The sequence below is a fragment of the Python bivittatus genome, unplaced genomic scaffold (assembly GCF_059951505.1).
Source record: "Python bivittatus isolate LINGU-HERP-01145 unplaced genomic scaffold, Pbiv_v1 ctg000700_np1212, whole genome shotgun sequence".
Taxonomy (NCBI): Eukaryota; Metazoa; Chordata; class Lepidosauria; order Squamata; family Pythonidae; genus Python; species Python bivittatus.
This window is the reverse complement of record NW_028277098.1, coordinates 54,017,983-54,039,593: the sequence shown is the minus strand read 5'-3', so window position 1 is coordinate 54,039,593 and position 21,611 is coordinate 54,017,983. Positions and strand designations below refer to the sequence as shown.

The following is a 21,611-nucleotide window of genomic DNA, read 5'->3' as shown; positions in this document are numbered from 1 at the left end:
GAGCACCTGATTTAAAGAGTAAAACAGCTTTGGCAGAATCAAAAGTGTTGCTACAGAAGATGACATTTCCATGTACATTAGTACATGTGTGATCAGAAACCTGCTTTGTTTATTAGTAGTAATTCACATCTTATCTTCAAAGCTTCACTGAGAAATTAATAGCAACTTCCTGTTTCTACTTTTAAAGCAAGCTACAGCAATGACTAAATTCAACCTCAACTTTTCAGATGTTCAAAGTGCCTTCTCTATTTCTAATATCATTTATCTTAAAAAGATGAAATATCACAACTCTCTGAGATTTTATTAATAAGTATTCATTAATGAATGCAGCTTGGGTGCACTGTATTCTAAACATGAAATAATTGCAAACTGAATGCCTCATTTTTTATTAGCACAACTTTAAAAAGTGGGATTCTTAAAAATATGGAGGACAATCCATAATTGTCACTTCAAAGGATCTCTGAAAGAGATCACGACAAACTGGGCAAACAAATTCTGCTTTGAAACTACTATTCTTTTAAAGGATGACATGAGTTGGCAATATGGAAAAAATAATTAACACCTCTTGGAAAGAAGCCTGGTTGGCATTCTAATGAAATGACAAGACAGACTTAGTAGCTTTATTTGCCTGTTGTTGTTTTTTAATTGCTGTATCATGGTATAGTTTGCAAAATCTACTAACTATACAAAGTTGAACAGTGTTGCTGAAATATGGACTTTTAAAAAGCATTCTAGACATTATTTTCTTCTTAGGTTAAAATTTTGGTCAGATAGTTGGATAATTTTTTTTTTAATGAATGGATTCAAAACATTACTGTGAGTCAGGTGACAAAATTTGCAAAGATATTATGGGAATGTAAACATCAACTTGCTTGGAATTTATACTTGCATATTTAGACATTATAAATTGACTTTTGTACTGTCATGCAACTTTTTCCTCCCCAAATACTTTGTGAATATCAATTTATTAGCAAAAATTAGTTTTTTGGAAAAATAAACATAAACTATTCATACTCATGGGACTCGCCTGAAAAAGATGCAGTTCTAAATAGACAGATAACATTATGTCATCCCAACAGCAGATCAAATTCACACTGATAACCTATACACTTATATATTATGTTTTCATTTAAACTGTTTTACTTAGAGAATTATATCACATTAATACCAACATCCTATCACCTAGGACAGAAAATAGCTGCAGTACTTCATAGCCTCTTATCCAACTGTATGGCTATTAAAAGGTAAAGTGTTATGAAAAAAATATTTCCAAGCAAAGGAGAACCATCACAAAAGTATACTGATACTTTTCTTGGCTCAGAAACTACATAAGGAATAGACTTGTATGTCCCTGGATCCTCCACTGCTGACATCTAGCAATGAGGACCATATGTATGATTCCTGGAGTTGTATTAGAAACCATATGTGCAGTGCTGAACACATGGATAACCAGAGAAAAGCATGCAGGTGTCTTTCCAGATGTGAACTCATAGCATGGGTGGAGCTAATTCCCATCCATTTTAATATTTTAAATTTATACTGTTTATATTGTAGCTTAACAGCAGTGATTAATATGCATGAATATCACATCTGTTGTGTGGAGCCCACATGCTATTTTGTGTATTTGTAATTACTGTAGAGCATTTATACCTCACTCTGGGAGTACATTCCCAGAATAGCTAACAATAACTTTTAAAGGACCAAAGTAAAATACTAGCATCACTACTGTAAAATAAATAATTTAAAATAGCATAGGAGAAAATAGAAGAGCCAATAAAATATACTATAATTCAGTTTCTAAATATCTGGAAAAATAAAAAGATCACTACTTAGAAAACCTCAGATACATTGGCTTTAATAGCTTTAATGACTTTAATAGATGAAAATATGTGTAGCTCAGGGTTGAACTGTGGGATTCTTGGTGCTCTCAGAGCTTGGTTGTTTGCTTGCAGATGTTTCATTACCCAACTAGGTAACATCATCAGTGCAAGCAGTTGGGTAATGAAATGCCTGCAAGTAAACAATCAAGCTCTGAGAGCACCAAGCCCAACATTAAATAAAAATGAAGGGTTAAAAAAATGAAGTACTTTTTCCAGATTGCATGTTTATTGACTTAATAATTGCACAAATATATCATTGTATATCAGGTCTGGATATAACACTGTCCCCAAAGTGTTAGGGACACTTTTTTTTTTTGCAAGAGCCAGTTTGGTCTAGTGTTAAGGCACCAGGCTAGAAAGCAGGAGACTGTGAAATCTAGTCCCGCCTTAGGCATGAAAGCTGGCTGGGTGACTTTGGACTGGTCACTCTCTCTCAGCCCAACTCAGCGCAGAGGGTTGTTGTTGTGAGGAAAATAGGGGGAGGAAGGAGTACTAGGTATGTTTGCTGCGTTGAGTTATTTATAATAATAAAGGCAGGATAAAAAAATCTTTTAAAATTCCTGCATCTGGCTTAAAACATAGCGGCTGACTTTTAACTGGCATAGGACACTCTTAGCACATAACATGAATTCCAGCTGTAATTCAAGTTTCTAGTTTAAATGTTTAAAGCCTGAATGGACAAGGTCCAGTAGTTTATAAGCTCTGAATTTATCTTGCTTATTGATGCAGGGTTATCCTTTGAATATTAATTTTCTATGGACTAATTTTAACAAAGGCATTCCTAATGGAAACCTCTTCTCTGAGGTCATAATTTGGGGCCACTGCTGACCTTTAGGAAATTACTCTGTTTGGGGGAATGATTTTTAAATCTCAGTTAAAAGTTGAACTTCATGACATTATGAAGTTAATTGCCAAAGGTATTCTAAGGTGTAGTGTTATGCTCAAGAGCGATCAGCTGAAGAACTGTACAGATTGGGCAGAAACACCACTATCAGGCGAAACACAAATTATTACGGAGTCCACAGAGCAACTCAGATATGCCAGAAAAACACTCTACTGATGGAGCTGTTCTGTCAGTAAAAGGGCTACAAACTGAAGGAACTGTGGACAGGATGGGAGTGGGGATAACAAAGGAACGAAGCATGCTTATCCTATATCCTGTATTCTTCTAGAGCAGCATCTACATCAGCTCTGGATCTGAAGCAAGAAAGGTGGTATTGCTATTAACTTCAATAGGATTTTTGGTAAAAAAAAATGTAATGCCCACATTAATATTGTTGCCTCCACTGAATGTAAGATAAGTTTTATCAAATACCAAGATATCACTACCAATGTCTAAACACCAAATATAGCTCCTCTGCAAGTATTTGCCTTCATATGACAAATAAACTATTGTTTTGCATATTCAGAATTAATTTGCAAAGAATTCTGAAAGTGTGCTCAGCTTACAGAATTTACCGATCAGAATTTATGATTGTAAGAGCTTAGAGAGCTCTACTGCAGATTGTCATACAAAACACATAAAGATCTAGTGATTTCCTGTATGTTCACATCCCCTAATCCACTTTAGCTATACATACTGTATATTATACCAGAGATAAGGTATGGGGCACCAGGCTCCAGCCTCTCACACACCTTACTGCTCTCAAAGTGAAATGCTATTGATAAGAACCATGAGATGCTTTGTGATCACTTTTCACAAAGCATCTTCTCTCCAAAACATGCCTCACAGTTCCAGCATACAGGTAGTCCTCGTTTAGCGACTATAGTTGGGACCGGCAACTTGGTCATTAAGCAAAGCAGGCACTAAGTGAAACTGCAACTGTGCTTATGATCTTACTCTAACCCTAACGCTTTCCTTTGCTTTACAGACCTGCAAAGGTTGTAAACGTGAGAATTGGTCATAAAGCTACTTTTCATTACCGTCGTAACTGTGACTGGTCACTAAATGAGGCAGTTACTAAACAAGGATTACCTGTATTGCTCATGCTTCTCTTTCTACAGTAGAAACTGGGACTGCAATCCAGTGCAAAATACTTGGGAATAAGGCCTGCGGGACCCAACAGAAGTTTGCAGAGCATTGGATTGTAGTCCCAGTGACTTTATGGTCACTTTGAGATGGAAATCTGTAAGAATTAAACTTTTATGAATGGTTAGGTGTGAAGGCAGTCCAAATCTATTTAAAACATTTTATTCTGTTCATCATACCAAATTTGAGATGGAGGAACAGCATAAAATACTAAAATAGGAAAGGAGTCAATGAAACTTAGCAGACTACAGTTCAGCAACTAGCATGTTAACCAGCAAAGGAAATAATTCACAGGACAATATGCCTCTTCCATGTGGAGAGCATGCACAAACTAATTAAGGGATGGAAATGGGGAAAAATAAATATTTAGATTGTAAGCTATTTGAAGCAGGGCCCTATAAGCTTGCCTTGTGTAAATGACATGCCTAAGGATGGCAGGAAGAATTTACTAAGGATGGGAAATAATTATCTTCCTATGTGTGGAAGAAAATTAGAATTGTGGATCTATCCTAGTAGAGGCCTTAACAAGACTATGAAATTCATCCAAGCTCAATCTTTTTACAATTGGATCTCTGCTTCTGGGGGACACAAGAACACAATAACATTAAATATGCATTCTTCAACTCCTGGTAGGCAGCATAAACAGTCCTACTTTATATTAAATGGAAGAAAGGCAACTTCCCATCAAACAATCACTGTTTGAAATGCTTTATTTAATTTTTTCAAACAGCCAAGAAATTTGTGAAATACTTGCTTAGAAGCCCGCATTCCTTCAAACTTAATATGCATTTACTTACATTGAACGAAACAAAACGACGCTCTTCCTTTTTCCCCTTATTGGCCAAGCTTTGCGCCCCCAACACCAGAATGCATGATACCAGCGCGCTCCCATTTTCTGCGCAAGGTAGAGCATCCTTGCCCGCCGCACAGAGCACGCGAGGTGCGACCCGCCTTCTGCCGGAGGCCGAAGAGGCGCCGGGCGCCTTGACCGTCCGCCCCTTCGAAGAAGGCGGAGTCGCCGGCTGGAGCGCCGCCCTCAGCTGCTTGAGCCCAGAGCCAAGCGCGCGCCGGCGAGCCCGGCCGCCTGCTGCCGCGTAGCGCGCTCACTCTCCTCTGCGAGTTTGACAGGAGTTCCGACGGGGCTTTTTTCGCCGCAGGTCCGTGGAGGAGGGAGCAGCCGCCCACGCCGCCAACTCCAGCCCGGGCTTCTCTCGCCTGGATCACTCCCCCGCCCACTCGCCAGAGAAGCAAGGAAGCCGACCCGGACCTGGCGACCAGCCCTCCTCGGAGCATGTCGGAGCCCGGAGCCCAGACAACGGCGGCGGACAAGGAGTCCTCCAACCTGGTGGTAGGGCTCCTTTGCTGGCCGTTTTCTCCCGCCTCTTCCCCTCTCCCGCATTGTTCTGTCTGTCTGTCTCTGATTCTCCCTCACTTTCTGACGCCCTTTCCTAATTCTCCCTCCCCCTTTGCTTTCCCTCCTGGCTGACCTGAAATCCCTGCCCTTGTTTCTCTCCCCCTCCTCTTTTTGCTTTCCTTGCCAGGCCCAGCTGTTTGGGGGGCTACGTTGGGGCCGCCTGGAGGAGCCCCTGGGATTCATTAAGGTGCTGGAGTGGGTAAGTTTGTTCTTTCGTGTGTAACTTTTGCACTTTGCTCCCCTCCCGCACCCCAAACCTGGAGGGGAAGAATGACCCCACACTAAATTGTTGCCTTGGTGGAGTGTCATCAAGGGAAGGGGCCACAGGGGGCGGGAGACTGGACCTGGGCTGTGTGCAGGGCCGGTTGAGCAGGAGGGAGTGTCTTCTCAGGCAGTCCTTCTATGTGCAAGGAGTCTGGATTTATGGACCGGGGTATGCATGGGAGCAGTGGCAAGTGGTGCTCACATTTCACCCAGGCGGGTTTAACCTTTTTGGAACTCTGATTCTGCACATACCGCGCCTTAACTTGTCCCTGAGCTCACAAATTCTCTCTCTTCTCAGCCTTCCCAAGAGGAGATTAGAAATCCTGGATTTATTTAGTCCACAGCACAGAGCCCAGTGCCAGGAGACTCCACTCCAGGGCTGTATTTTTGTGTGTCTGTTTCCACAGGGGAGGAGCATTTCAGTTTGATTGCCATGAACATCTTCAGATTTTTACCCATTTTGATGCAGAAGTTAGGAAAGAAACTTGTATAGCACAAAGAAAATGAATAAGCCTTATCTACTCTGTAGTTCTTAAAAAGGAGAAAAGCTACTTCCTGTTTACCAAAAAAAAAATCCCTCAGTTTTAAACTTTCATATATAGCACTGTTATTAAGTAACATGCTGTACTGCCATTTGTTTTGTCTTTAGGCAATAGTGGTACTACTTAAGCATAAGGAACATATTTTGCCAAAACCGTATAGTTAGAGACTCTGATTTTATAGTTGTGCGAAGCATGTGCAATACTTCTTCAGACTTGAAAAGAATCAGAGAGGAAGTGAGTGATAAGACAACACAACTGAGCTATCAGCATTTTATCTAAGTGCGCAGCACTTTTGGATGAGTTTAGACCTCAGTGAGGACACATCTCAAACACTTAAAAAATAACACCAGTGGGTCCCTTGGTAAACCCAAGGACTTGTCACTGCATAATGCATGGCTTGAGGACAGCAGTATTTGCATAGATATATCAAGATCTAGTAGAAGATGACAATTTTGTGCATTGATTGTATGGTTAAAGCACTGGATTGTGAGAATAACTAGCACCAAAGTTTAATGACAGATGAATGACACAAGTGGCCTTCCATCATACATCAAGACATTACTCTTCTTAGATATGCGATATAAGTAGTTGTCTGTGCCCTCTTTCATTGTTTCAAATGTGCACATACGGTTCTTTCACAGTCTACAGCTGGCACTTCATATTTTTTATTATGTTTTGTTGCTGCCTGACAAGGTCATCAGATTCATTGAGAATTTTCAGATCTCTTTAGACTTTTTAGCTTTGCGCACTCTTTGTGATAAAACAGTTATATCAATCATCTCAAGAAGTTTCCATTTTAGAGCATAGGCTAAAATTAGCATATACTGTATTTCAAAAAGCAAGAAAGTTCTATTGACAAATCTCTTTAGTAAAAATCATAGGAAACTGCCCACATAGTGACTGGATCTTGAAAGTGTTTTTTTGTTCTACCAAATCTGTTTATTTTATTCAATGGTAATGTTTTAACTGTAGAAAGTATAACTACTGAAGAAACATGACCTGATTTTTCATATTTTCTTGCCTTGAGTACACAGAGACATTTTTCATGATAACTGGTTTGCACAGACCATCTGCTGTGGTGCAGATTGTATTTTCTGAATACAGCATTTTATTTATTTATTTATTTATTTATTTATCGTATTTATATATCATATTATATTTTCCTTTTTTTCTCAATTATATTTTTCAGATCTGGTAAAATACTGAGAACCATGGTATCTGTGCTGTAGCTTTCTAGTCTAGTTCTCTTTTTTCTATACAGATTGAAAATATAGAGTTGGCTCTAAATTCATAGAGGTCAGCACTTAAACAGTTGCTTCTTGCTTTGGGAGAAGACAGCACCGCTTGGAGTTTGAGCTTGATTTCTGCTCGGGTGCAGAAGTAGTGTTGAGAACCCCAGTGCTGTCATTAGCTGTTACATGAAATCTGGAATTGCAGATAGTAATTCCAGATTTCATGGAATACTGTAGCACATGAAAGCAAACTCAGTGTTGGCTGCCTGTAAACATTTCTGGATAAGCTTTATTAAATCAGGATACCTGGTTTGTTAGGATAGGAACAAATGAGACCTTGGCAGATACAGAAGTCCTGTTGCTGCAGAATAGTTCCTTTCTGAGCTCTTTGCATTACCATTTTGTTGTAACTGTTACTTTTAATTCCATCTTAGTGCTAAACATAATGACTAGGCCTCTCTTTTACTAACATCTTTTTTGTAACTTTTGCTTTTCCCTGCACTTATATACAGACAACTAATTCTGAAACTCTTCAGTCGTAGTGGTGTTTAAGCAGCACATCTGCTAGCTTTCATCACTTTCCCTAACTGAGCTTATAGAAACCTATAGGGAGTACAGTGCAGCCATTCATTATAATAGTTGAACTTTGGTTAGTCCTGTTTTGGCTGGATGTTAGTCTCATCCAAGGTGGCTTCCAAACCAGGTGCCAGTGCTTGGTCTAGGCTCTAGACTGCTGTTGCTTTGTTGTTATAAAGCTGAACCCACCAAGAGTGTCTTACCAGGTCTTGCAAGACCCATGTTGGTGTGTGAGAGAGAGTTGAGCCTAATGGGTAAACAAAATAAAATAAGTTTTTTGTTCATCTGTAAAATCTTTTCTTTTTTCCTCATTCCCTTTTATGTACTGATCCATCATAGTGCTTGAAAAATCTTCTTGATATAGCTTATCTTGATATCCAGTTTATATATTGTTTAAGTCAAAACTGACAATTTTGCCATTAGCTACATCTTCTTGTTTTCTCTTATCTATCATGAGTCTATCATAGCAAGAGTGCTTTTAAATTTAATTTTGGTCTCTTCCAACACTACCACCTGCTTTTATATACCTATTAGTCTTGACTTTCTACAGATTTTGCTGAGCTTTGCTGATTACAAATGCCATGCATATCTCTGGATGGAATGTGTGTTAAATATGAATATGTCTATCAGCTTCAAGCACTTTCTTATACTGTGGATTTCACTTTTGTGGGGGGGATTGATTTTATGCAGCTCTGGGCCATTGATATTGAAACAAAATATTTTTGATGTGTGTGGCATAACTATTGTTTGTCCCACATTTAGTGGCAGGCTTTAGTCAAACCATTTAGCTTTCTATTGAAGCTGATGGAATTATTTCAGTTGCTTTACTGAAATGTGCATTTTTCAGCTAGTAGTTATATCTAAGGATTCTAACACTGCTTAGTGTTCTGCAAAAAAGTAAGACATCTTGCTTTTTTTATTTAATGCTTTTTTCTTTTATAGAAGCTGAGTATTAAGCTGGGTATTATTCTGCAGTGTTGGCTTCCAGCAAGCTATTTCCTTTTCTTTCTTTCAAGGTGTTATTTTTTTTAAATGTGTCTAAGAAAATATGCAGCTTTTTTTTAAATTGATCAGATTTCCACATTGCTTGCATATTTTTGCTACAATGGTTGATATGCATTGATGTTTGATATGATTTTATTAAAACAGTTCTGGGCCGTTATAAACCTGGGTAGTTGTGTGCAGTTTCTGCGGTCTTGGGATAGTTCACAGGAGTTAATAAAGCTAAATATGTTGTCTCGCTTAGAGTGTTTTTCCTACTGATCGTTAACAAATTTAATCCTAAACTCCCCTTCCCTTTTTCTTCAGCTCTTTGCCATTTTTGCCTTTGGAGCCTGTGGTTCTTTCAGTGCAGAAACCGGGGCCACTGTGAAATGCAACAAGGCCCCTAAAGAGACATCTGCTATTACTGTGCAGTTTGGATATCCTTTCAGGTAAATCAAACGCTTACTGAGGACAAATTTGGAATATAGAATGTGAAATTAAACACTGTTGGTAATAGCCTCTGATTAAGGGAAAATAGTTAAGTTATATTTCCTAGGCTTCTTTTTTCAATGGTAAGTAATTATTTAACTTAACTTGAGGTGCTCAATATTGCAGGCTATTTTTCAAGACATTCATCTGGAATTGCCCTACATCTGTTAACTATTGATTCAAAATGAATTAAGCAGTGAAAGAATTGCATCATTATTACAATGATGGCTGGAAACTGCTCTGCAGGGTGTTACATCCAGAAAGCCCATTTAAGCATGTTGGCTTGGACGTGCTAAGTTTTTTTGTTTGGGGTTTGTCTTTTTTAATACCTCCAATTTCTCAGATCACTTTTAGGAATTCTTTTAGTTTTCAAAGTGATTTGTCATGCAGCATGGAGGGTTGCTACTCAGGAACCAAGGCCAAATGTCTCTTGGTTGCATAGAGCAGATTTTATAGCACTTTGAATTCCTTTTCTTCTTTCCAATCATACATAGGTTTGGGGAATGTTCCTGCAGAAAAATATAGTTCATCTAAGAAACTAGTATATGTTTGCCACAATAGAAACCACTTCTGATCCATTGGTCAGAAACCAGTGGTCAGTGGAGTGGCTATTGGGTCTTTGATGGTTGAAAAAGCAGAGATTCAGTAACTTATATGCTATAAATAAGCTACATTTTGTACATTGGGATAGGGTTTTTTTTGTAAATTCAAAGGCAAATTGTTTCCTAAAATCAATAATTTGGACAGAGGAGGGAGATAGCCTTTCTGACTCATTGGCCTACATAAAGTTATGTAAACATCTTAGGCTGTTGAACAAATGTTATGATTAAGAAGATACAGTATCTTTGTCCTCGGATTTTAAATGGGATGCATGGGAGAAGGCCGTGCCATACCTCCCTTCCTTCCTTTCTTTTTCTGTACATATAAAAAATCTATTTCCAACCATGACAGCTGAGAAGATTAAGACCATCTTCAAATCAAGCTTGACTCCTGGTGACTACATGGCTATGAACATGCAGTTTTCTTGACAACAGTATTAGAAGTATTTTGCAATTGATTTCTTCTTAATTTCTTTTATTACTTCCCCGTCTAGCTTATAGCCCTGGAATGCCCATCCAAGTACCCACTAGGCCTAATTCTGCTTAGCTTCCGAGTCTAAACATGTACTACCACCTTCTAGAGACAAGTGTTTTAAATTCAGGGCTTAAAAAAGATATGTCCACATGAGAAAATTCCTGTTACAAAGCACTATACAGTGAATTAGGAAACGCATTGACCTGCAGAAAGAGGAGATGTTGTGATCTTCAGAAAGCTTCACAGGTGAACACATTAATTCAAATGTATTAATTTCTGGGCCATGGTATCTAGAAGTATGCTATCTGTCATTTTGTTTGGGGGCATATCTCTTCCATTCTGACAGCTAGGAATGAACCCTCTCTTCTCCCAGGATTTCAGAATCTCCAAGATGAGTTTATCCCCAATAGAGACCTATTAAGGGAAGCATTACCACCATCTTGCACCAATGTATCTATTTAAAAAGGGCCCATGTCTGGAATATCTTGGTTGGAGACAACCAGATGAGGTGAGAATTCTGTTTCCAATTGGGGTACTTTGCTTCCAGATTGATATTATCTCCAAGAATGGCAGGTGGAGGTCCCAGCTGCCTTGCATTTGTATTTCATCATGTTTAGATGTAATCTGATTCCTTTCTACCATACCCCTACTGTGGTTCAAATGTATTAAATTATATTTCAAGTGATACCTGTGGGGAGAGCTCAGTTAGAGATGAAAGGCAGGATAAAAATAATATAATATAAATCTTTGAGAGCACAACTTCCTGAGGGCAGTTTTCACCAGGGAGTTTAGCAGGTGTCAACTGGATCTGTGCACTTTATGCACATGGCTATACCTCAGTAGATTAACACTGGCAAACCAGAGTGAAGCAGAGTTGTATAATCTGAATCAAACTAAAACAATGATTACGGTATAACACTCCTGCACTGTTGTTTCCATTTCTCCATTCCACTCACTTCCAGATGAATGTTGCTATAGCAGATTACTATCTGTATAGGAAACTGCTGTCTAGCCAGAAATGCAATACATGCATTTTGAGCACTCTCTGATTTGCTTTGAGAGGAAAAGGATTTTTTTTTTTTTGTGGCAAACTTAAAAGCAGCAGCTGACCTGATACAGCTGTCATCTATTGAGGGGCATATGAACCGGACAAAAATGTCAGCAATTCTTTATTTGCTGTACATTCTTTGTCTAAATCTTAGTGATCAGGCTGTGATGGACTTGGTGATCAGCACTCCTGGCAAAAACAAGAGGCAGCATTGGAGTATGGATAATATCCTTAACTCGTTTTTGGTATGCTATATCAGGTAAAAGATTATCTTTTTCTGGAGAGCAAAGAAATCAGAACAGTGAAAACTTTGTACATTACGCACCCATCGCAAGACTTGTTGGATAAGCAGAAACAAGATCTAAGTTAAAATGAAATCAATCAGTGTATGAAAGATCGAACATTGTTATATCTGTGTGCATCTTCCCCTCCCTGCCAACATCTGATAGCTATAAATAGAGGCATGTCTGTGAAGTATTTTGAAATGCCTTTGACGAGAAGGGGAACAAATTGGAAGGGTTGTTGTGGTGCTGGCAGTGACAGTTCAAAACATAATGCAGTATCTTAAAATAATGAATTGTATATGGGTTGAAAAACATTTTAGTTGGAATAGATTCCCCCCTCCCCATCCTTGGAGGCTGTTTTGCCACTTGAATTCAGAATTATGTTAGGTATGGTTGCCAAGGATATAAACCTCTTTTCTCAGAGTTGTAACTTCAGTGCAGGACATCCTGTACAGTACACTGTCAATTGTTAAACTACCATCTCAACAAACCCATAAATTATGGTTTGCGGCAGGAATTTCTAAAAGAAATTCTTCTCCTTTATAACTTTTCCAAGATGCATGTTCAATATAAGTCATAATATGATGGAAAGGTAATATGGAAATAGAACAAGGCAATGTATGATATGATGCATAGATGTGTTGGAAACAAGGATGGTTTGCAAGTACAGAAAGCTATAAACATGCATTGTGTAACTAGATTTAGGCATATTTTATTTTTTCTTAACTCATACCTTTATTTTCTTTGACTTTTAAAAAAATATTTTTATACTTTACATAACATTGCATATTCCAAAAGGGCATGATAGATATGTATTTGTTTATATACAGCCAGAACCAGAAATATTGGAACAAGGATAACTGTTTTGGCATTTGGCCTCTGTCCACCACCACATTGAAGTTGAAAGGAAACACACCCAGATGGGAGTGAAGTCAGGACTTTCAGCTGTAATTCAAGGGGTTTGACGAAAGTGGGATATTAACCACTCAGGAAGTACAGCCAGTGGCATATACACACCCCCATCGTTGGTGGCTCATAAGTAATGGAATGAATGGCTGACAAGCAGCTGCATGGTCAGGTGTGGCCTGATTCCTGGGTACCCCATGACCAATCAAGCAGGTAAAGGCCTAGAGGTGGTTCTGAGTGTTACATTTGCATTTGGTAGCTGTTCACTGGAACTCTCAACATGAGGTCCAAAGAGGTGTCCATGCAAGTGAAGGAGGCCATCATTAGGCTGAGAAAACAAAATAAACCCGTCAGAGAGAAAGCAAGAACATTGGAAGTGGCCAATACAACAGTTTGGAACATCCTGAAAAAGAAGGAATGAACTGGCAAGCTCAGCAACAGCAAAAGGCCTGGAAGACCACGGAAGACAACTAAAGTGGATGACCGCAGAATTCTGCTCATGGTGAAGAGGAACCCTTTCACAACATCTAGCCAGGTCAAGAATGCTCTTGAGGAGGTAGGCATGTCGTTGTCAACATCTACAGTCAAGGGACGGCTTTATGAATGTAAATACAGAGGCTTCACAACAAGGTGCAAACCACTGGTAATGCTCAAGACAGAAAGGCCAGATTAGACTTTGCCAACAAACACCTAAAAAGCCTGCCCAGTTCTGGAATAAGATTCTTTGGACTGATGAAACCAAGATTAACTTGCACCAGAATGATGGGAAGAGAAAGGTATGGAGAAGGAAAGGAACAGCTCATGATCCAAAGCATACCACATCATCTGTCAAACATGGTGGAGGCAGTGTTATAGCATGGGCATGTATGGCTGCCAGTGGAACCAGGTCACTGGTGTTTATTGATGACCTGACTGCTAATAAAAGCAGCAGGATGAATTCTGAAGTGTATAGGGCTATACTTTCTGCTCAGATTCAGCCAAATGCTGCCAAACTGATAGGATGCCACTTCATATTGCAGATGGATAATGACCCAAAACATACAGCAAAAGCTACCCAAGAGTTTCTCAAGGCAAAGAAGGTTCTTTCAATGGCCAAGTCAGTCACCTGATCTCAACCCAATAGAGCATGCTTTTCACTTACTGAAGACAAGACTGAAGGCGGAAAGACCCACAAACAAGCAGCAGCTGAAGGCAGCTGCAGTAAAGGCCTGGCAAAGCATCTCGAGGAAGGAAACTCAGCATTTGGTCATGTCCATGGGTTCCCGACTTCAGGCAATCATTGACTGCAAAGGATTTTCATCCAGGTATTAAAGGTGTCCTTATGTTTATCGTGATGTTGGTTTGTTCCATTACTTATGAGCCACCAACGATGGGGGGCGGGGGTATATGCCACTGGCTGTACTTCCTGAATGGTTAGTGCCCCACTTTTGCCCAACCCCTTGAATTACAGCTGAAAGTCCTGCCTTCGCTCCCATCTGGGTATGTTTCCTTTCAACTTCAGTGTGGTAGTGTACAGAGGCCAAATGCCAAAACAGTTATCCTTATTCCAATATTTCTGGTCCTCACTGTAAGTAGAAATTTAAACTTTTAGAGTACTGTCTCTTTAACTCATTTATTCTGACATCTTTTTCAAGGAAGGTTTAGCCACTTTTTAAGTTTTCCTGCTCAATTCTCATTTATTAAAATCAGTAATATGGTTTGAGAGAATCTGCCAAAGGATTTTATTATTACTGTTGTTGGCTGCACTAGGAGAGAAAGCTTCTGATTTTAATGTGAGGAAATGCTCAATTTTGTGTTATAACCTGTGGTTGGAGGTTGGAGTGCAAAATCAGCCTAATTCAAATGGTACTGGTAAGAGGCTAAAAGCTATTTTATATATAATATTACTGATTCCTAGAATTAAGTAGAATTGACCCTGGTTAGTAATTGTACAAGGATCCACCAAGGAATTCTAGGGCTATTGGCTAAACTGGGAAAAAACATTTTGGAAAAAGGAAGTAGGAAACCCTTTTGTAATACTGCCCAGAAAATGTATGGATCCTGCACCAGGAGTTTAAGGTGATTTCAAGGTGAGGACATCTTTACTTTTGCATCACTTTACAGTATGCAACATGAGAGCAACTCTGTATAAAATTGTGTTAAATCTTAGTCATGATTCATATAGTGAGTGTTTTTCAATTTCTACAGTACATTTCATATGTGTAGTTTATTTGCACATATATAAATGTGTGCATTTGTTACACTTGTATAGATCCCAAGCCCAGCCTTTAAGAGCTGGCAAACTTAGTAGCTGTGTTGTGATTGAGTCACGTGCAAGTGTACACAGAAGTATACCATAGCTTCCAAACCAAGGGTGTAATTAACCAGGTTTGTTTTTAGCAACAAATGAGGATTCCTAGTATCAGTTTGGTTTTGTGGCACTGTCTTATTCATTGGCTTATATGTTTATTCTGGCTAACTGATTTGTAGAGGAATGAGTAAACTGATCACGAATAAGCCACATGCATCAGTATTCCTTTATGATAACCCAGAAGTCACCAGAACATGTCAATAAATACTCCATTACAACTTAAATTATCTTGATCTGTAATTCTAACCCTAACCCTGTTGATGGTCCTTCTAAAGAGCTTCTAAAATATTATGGCAATGGGTATTCATAAACAAATTAACCTGCCTGCACTGCCTGTGGCGGGGAGGGAGGTTGTCAGAAATGGGGTTGGCTAGCCCCCTAGAGGCCTAGTATGGTTTCCATCAGCCTCTTGGATTTTTTTTCTCTTCTTTCCATTTGTGTAGATCTGTTTGTCTTTTTATAAATTTTAATTATGTATTTATTTGTTTTAATTTGATGTAAACCGCCCAGAGTCCCCCATTGTGGGGAGATGGGCGGGGATAAGTCCATGTATAAACAAACAAACAAACTCAGTATCACTCATTTTTAGGGAAAAGAGTCATCCATGCATATTCTCATAGATCAGGGCTGAAGAATTTTGCACCTCAAAGGCAAAAGAATTTTGCACTGTTAAGGCAAACTAGATAAAGAAAGCTTGGGTTGTCATAGAGTCTTAGATGGATGTATGATAAACAGATCTAGATAGGTTGTTCTCAGTCAGTTTCATAAAATTTGGAGCCAAACTGTTGTTCAGAAGTTTCTTTCAGAGAGCTGTTTTAAAAAGGTGTTTGCTGCTCAGGACTTCTCACTTTCATCTGTAAGAAAAATGTTTAAAACCTGCAAAATACATTTTAACAGAGGTGGGAATAAGGCAAACATATTTTCCTCCAAGCAGATTTCTAGATGTCAGAGATGTCCTGTAGCCTAATTCTTCTGCACTAAATACTCAAATTAAACTGAAGCTGTTTCTCTTGCTCTCTTTTTCAATTTGACTAGGTTGTATAAGATCCCATTTGATATGCCAGATTGTATTGAAGGATCGACTGCTAAAAGAGTGCTGCATCTCATGGGAGACTTTTCTGCACCAGCTGAATTCTTTGTGACCTTGGGTGTTTTTTCTTTTCTTTATACTATGGCAGCTCTTGTAATATATCTACGATTTCACTCCCTCTATAATGAGAATAAGAGGCTACCTTTTGCGGTAAGATCTCAGTTTGGTTTTCAACTCCTTAGCTTTCAAGTCCTGCATCATAGAACCAGTTCTGTACAAATGCAATTAGCTTAGAGTAAACGCCATTAAAAACTCCAGCATTTCTCAGTATGAAATCTGAGAAAAAATGTACACGGCTTCACTACATGCATTTATTTATCCAGTTGGGAAGTCCTGCCCTCTCTATTTTGTATTCTTCTTGACCTTGGAGTGCTAGCACAAGAAGAACCAACCTATGCAACTGTATTATCACCTGATTCATATAGTGCACTTAGCCTGGTTTTACTTATCCATGGTTTGTTGAATAAGCCACAATTGGTTAAGAACCACCGCTAATGGCTGAGACAGCAGCAAACAAACCACATCTTGACTGTGTGAACCTCACTTACATATAGAGTGGATGTGGTCATTGTTGTCTTACAAATAATGTGACACAATAAACTGCCTGATTAAAATAAATGAACCGCCCCCTCATTTGGGCATGGGTATTTTGGATGAAAGGATGGCTCTCTCTGTAGCAGAATGGAGTTACTGACATGGAGTTATACTAACCATGACTCTTTTTTTGTTGTTGTTTTTGTTTTTGTCCTCCATTTAGGACTTCTGCGTGACTGTGTCATTTACCTTTTTTTGGCTAGTGGCATTTTCAGCTTGGGGCAAGGGTCTGTCAGATGTGAAAGGAGCTACACGGCCTTCCAGCCTCATTGCAGCCATGTCAGTGTGTCAACTCAAAAGCGCAGTGTGCAACGCTGGGGCCACCCCTTCTATGGGTTTGGCCAACATCTCTGTGGTAAGAGTTGCCCGGAAGTAATGCTGTATCGATTGGGAGAGAGAGGATGGGGATTTTGGCTGCACTGTGGCCAGTGTGGTTTCATTCTGTTTCCTTCACTAAATCACAGCCATTCTGACAACCGAGAGGGGCAGGCTGTTAAGCTTTATTCTTCAGAATAAGAACATCTCAAGTAACTCTGAAATCATGTCATGAAAGAGGGTGGGCAAACACAATTGCCTTTACAAACAGAAACTTCCCTTTAAGTTTGCTGCAACAAGCAGCTGCTTATAACAGAAAGGTGAATCGTAATGGTTAAAGTAGAACAAAGAACAGCCTAAGTATACAAATGTAATAACATATATCTAAAGTACTACATTTTAAAACATAGTCTTTTAACATTTAAAAGGAAATATTGAAAATCAGCAATGCATTTGAAATAAAACTCAGGCGATAAAAATTATTTGTAGATCCTTAGCCATCAATACAAACATGCCTAATAAAAACATAACAGTTAAAATGTCACTTGGAAGAGGTATGTTTTTAACACTCTCCCCAGTACATACATCCCTTGGGAAGGAATTTAAGATACATTACTGCTCTCCAAGGAAGAAGAGAAGATCAAGGAGGACTGCTTGTTATCAGGTTCATATGGAAGCATACTGGTCCCTGGCCCCAAACTCTGTGCGGTTTATGTTCTACTGAATGCAGTCATTGTTACTGAAATGCACATATGAGGAGTAATGGCAGTTCCTCTAATTTCAGCACTATCTTCTACTTAGGTTACTACTGAATTTATTCTTCAGTGGTTAATGAGCAGACAAATAGACAGCGCACTCGATCAAGGCTGTATAATTTTGTAATGGACATGCCGATTTCAAAATTATGTTCAACTATGACTTTGGATCTCACAATCATAAATATGAGAAAGTATTGCCACTGCACATAAACATGCATAAATCAGTGAAAGATTGTTATTTTTCTGTTCTTTAATCACTGCGAAAATCTGAACAAGAGGGCATTGAAGAGTACTGAACTGACTTTATATATGTGCTCAGAGTTCACTGATGAGTGCTTTGTATTAACTACGCACTTCTCCCTTTCTTCCTCAGCTGTTTGGTTTTGTCAACTTTATACTTTGGGCTGGAAACTGCTGGTTTGTTTTTAAAGAAACCCCTTGGCATGCACAGACCACCAACAAGGAAAGCTCTGCTGAACAAGGAGCTGTTGATAAGCAATAAGGAAACCCCACCCCATTGAAGCCTTCTTCCCTCCACCCCCACAAATCAAGAACATGCAGTCCCTTTGCTCATCCCATTGTAACCCATTGTGCAGGAAATATTGTCTTCTCTGCCATCTTTGCTACTGTTCAGCAGTCATATCGGCTTCCCTTTGTGACTGATATGGGATGCCTTTCTCCAGCTGCGATCATTGGTCCTCTTGTGGTCGTAGACATACCGACTGTTCATAGTTACAACAAAACTCTTCTTTGTCTGGATTTTTTTTTTATAAACATACGCTACTGTACATTTTCACGTTAGTCACCTATCTTAGAATGTATGGCAATGTGTCTTTACTGATGGTTTTCACCATTTTTTAAAGAACAAAGCAAGTAGAGTTGAATAAAAACAGAGAGAAAACCCAATCATTAAAACCACAGAATTTGAGACATCTAAGTGCCTTAGAGAGAAAATACATTTACTTTGTAGCTATAATAGATGTGGAAACAGTAACGTGCCACTCTGCTGATCAGCAAAATAAAATAAAAACAAAATAATATTTTACCTTTAATATATTTGAAGGTAGGAAGGAGTGTGTTACATTTCTCCTTTTGTATTACAGAGTATATATATTCTAAACATATTTCTGTTTCCCTTAAATATAATTGGATTACAACTAAAGATACTGTTTGCACGCAGGTGTCTTGTTCAGGCCTGCATGGCAAAGACTGAGTAGGGTTTTATTAACAAACTGAAATAAGAGAAAGTCCTCTTTGTCCATGTTGAGCCACAAAGGATAATCCTTGCCAATGTGAGCTGTTAGCAGTTGCTGGTTTTGCTATCCCTATATTGCATGCACATAGTGTCAGAAAAATATTGCCCGTACAGAAGTAGCATTAGTGGAATACTTCTAGCACTCTAGAATTTGAAATCTGGGCATCTGTTTCAAAATCTTCCTGAAATTTTGTTTTATTTTAAAATATTTCACCATATGAACTTCTTTGAGTAGTTTAACCTTCTAAGGTTAAGGCAGCCCAAGCTTGGCTGAGAAACATGCAGAGCACAGATGGAATTTTTTATAACTTGTTATATTGTTCAGAATCTTTGTGGTTAGTGACTTAGCAATGGCCTTTAAATCCTCTGTAATGGAAGCTGCTAACTCTTCAGTTTTGGGGTTGAATATCAGTGGATTCATATATACTTGTTCATATCTCAAATTTAACTTCCATGTGGCTGCAATTAGCAACAGAATTTGATGGTGACACGAGCCACCCTAATCACCCAAGTTGCTATGGGAATTCTTAAGGAAGCTTTTAGCATCTCTGGAAGTCTCTTTGGCAGAGGATGAGACTGCCAGAAATTAAGAGTAGTATAATATTAAATCTACCTTTTTCTTCCCCCCATCTTTTTCATTAGAAACAACTTGCTACTGAGAATATCAGCTATGAAATGCAGGAACTCTCTTGGTGTTATTGTTTCTTTTCTTTTTCCTACTGATAATGTCATTGAAAAATAAATGGGGCTGATCCACCCCACCCCTCAATGCTTAAATCTCTGTGCTTCCATATATATCTAATCTTAAATGGGGGGATAGCTTTTAGGAAGGTGGGGGATGCCCTAGTATGGAAGGATGAGTACTTTCTCTGTTATTAAATCTCTTACATCAGACTTGGTTTGGTCTTGGACTTTCTCTTATTCCACCTCTTCTTTTATCAGCAAAGGGAGAAGAAATCTTAATATTACTAATATTGGTGCTTCATTAGGTGTGGGACCTTCATGTTAAGCAGGCCTCCTTTGTATTTTTTGTAAATGTTCTTTTCTTTCTGAATTTTTATTACTGGTACTTCTGCACCACTGTAATAGTCTTTAGGAAATCCTGTGACATTTTGGCATTGAAACTACAAATATGTAGTCACCTTCTGGTCCTGCGGTGTCCATGTTTTTTATAAGGGCTACTATAAACCAAAAAGAAAACTGTTTGACTATCTTTTTAGAATGAGTTTTTCTGGTAGTCAATCATTATGCGTGCTTCTATCAACAAATTAGTCCATACCTAAGAAATAGCTTCTAGCCAATAGTGTGTTTACATAATCACCCATTTCAAGGAGTTCTACAATATTTTTTTTCTGAAACACTGAACCTACAAATGTAATTAGATATGTGTATCTTTCATCTTGTATATACCTTTGATTCTTCCTTCTGTATCTTACAGGATTACTTGGTACCTTTGCAAAGATTTGTCCGAGATCCTCAATTAATAAAAATCAGTGTCACAATACTATGTGCTACCACTTTATACCAGTTGAAGATCTGATCTTTGTGCAAATATTGAGCAATACTTTATAAGTTGATGCTAGACGCCGAAACAAGGAGCTGGTACATGCAGTCCATTTGGCAGTAATGATTCTTAAAAAATATGATAATTGCATGCCATTGATCATGCAAGTTCTGCAAATCACTTTCTGACTTAAAATATGTTTGCTTCTGTATTTATTTGAAGTAATTACAGTTGTGTGGCATTTGGCATTTCTTCTATACCCAATACAGAAGAGGGCTGTATAGAACAGCTGAACAGGCAGCAGATGCAGATACACCCATTGCACTGAATCCAAAGTCATCCTAGATGACTAACTTACTGTCTTCAGGCTGTATCTTGGGCATGACACATGCTAGAAAGAGTGGAAGGGCCAACCACTGCTTTTGCTGCCTTTGCATTTTGTGAAAGCTGAAGCCTAGCATTTCTACAAATTCAGTGCAGCAAATGGTGGTTAATAATGTGTAACTAAGATGTTCATGATGTCTGTCTTCCCTGTCCTGGAAAAATAGTTCTATTGAAAGTGGAGCAACCAATAGCCCGTTATTGAATTATAGGGATCTATTCTATCAATTCTTCTTACTTTCTTAGGCATTTATACTAGTGGCAGAACATTGCGTATTTTTGCCTTCCTAGTGATTGTTAATATTATTCTAATAAAGTGTCTTGAGAGTTCACTCTGAGGGACTGTAGCCTTTATGTATGCCTACAGTTTTTGCTTTGATCTATGTCCAATCTAGTTCCTATGTATAATTACCTTAAGGACTATGTTCCTGAACTGGCTATTTTCTAGGGATTAACTGACATAAACAGTGTTTTAGAACTCTTGTTTTGTTGTAAGGTACAATGAGTTTTGCGTATATTCACATACAGTGGGGCAAAAAAGTATTTAGTCAGCCACCAATTGTGCAAGTTCTCCCACTTAAAAAGATGAGAGAGGCCTGTAATTTTCATCATAGGTATACCTCAACTATGAGAGACAAAATG

General features: G+C 38.6%; 1 protein-coding gene across 2 annotated transcripts; it reads left to right on the top strand.

Annotated features, from left to right (window-relative positions):
• The first annotated feature begins 4,976 nt into the window (after positions 1 to 4,976).
• SYPL2 (synaptophysin like 2) lies at positions 4,977 to 21,208 on the top strand. 2 transcript variants are annotated; one of them, XM_088153997.1, is made up of 6 exons: positions 4,977 to 5,257; positions 5,451 to 5,522; positions 9,246 to 9,370; positions 16,108 to 16,312; positions 16,920 to 17,111; positions 18,203 to 21,208. In XM_088153997.1, exons 1-6 carry the CDS (start codon positions 5,201 to 5,203, stop codon positions 18,329 to 18,331), a joined length of 780 nt encoding a protein of 259 aa, XP_088010123.1. In that variant the 5' UTR covers positions 4,977 to 5,200; the 3' UTR covers positions 18,332 to 21,208. The 2 variants fall into 2 exon arrangements, with proteins under 2 accessions (XP_088010123.1, XP_007430489.1); XM_007430427.3 differs by lacking the exon at positions 5,451 to 5,522.
• The last annotated feature ends 403 nt before the right edge of the window (positions 21,209 to 21,611 follow it).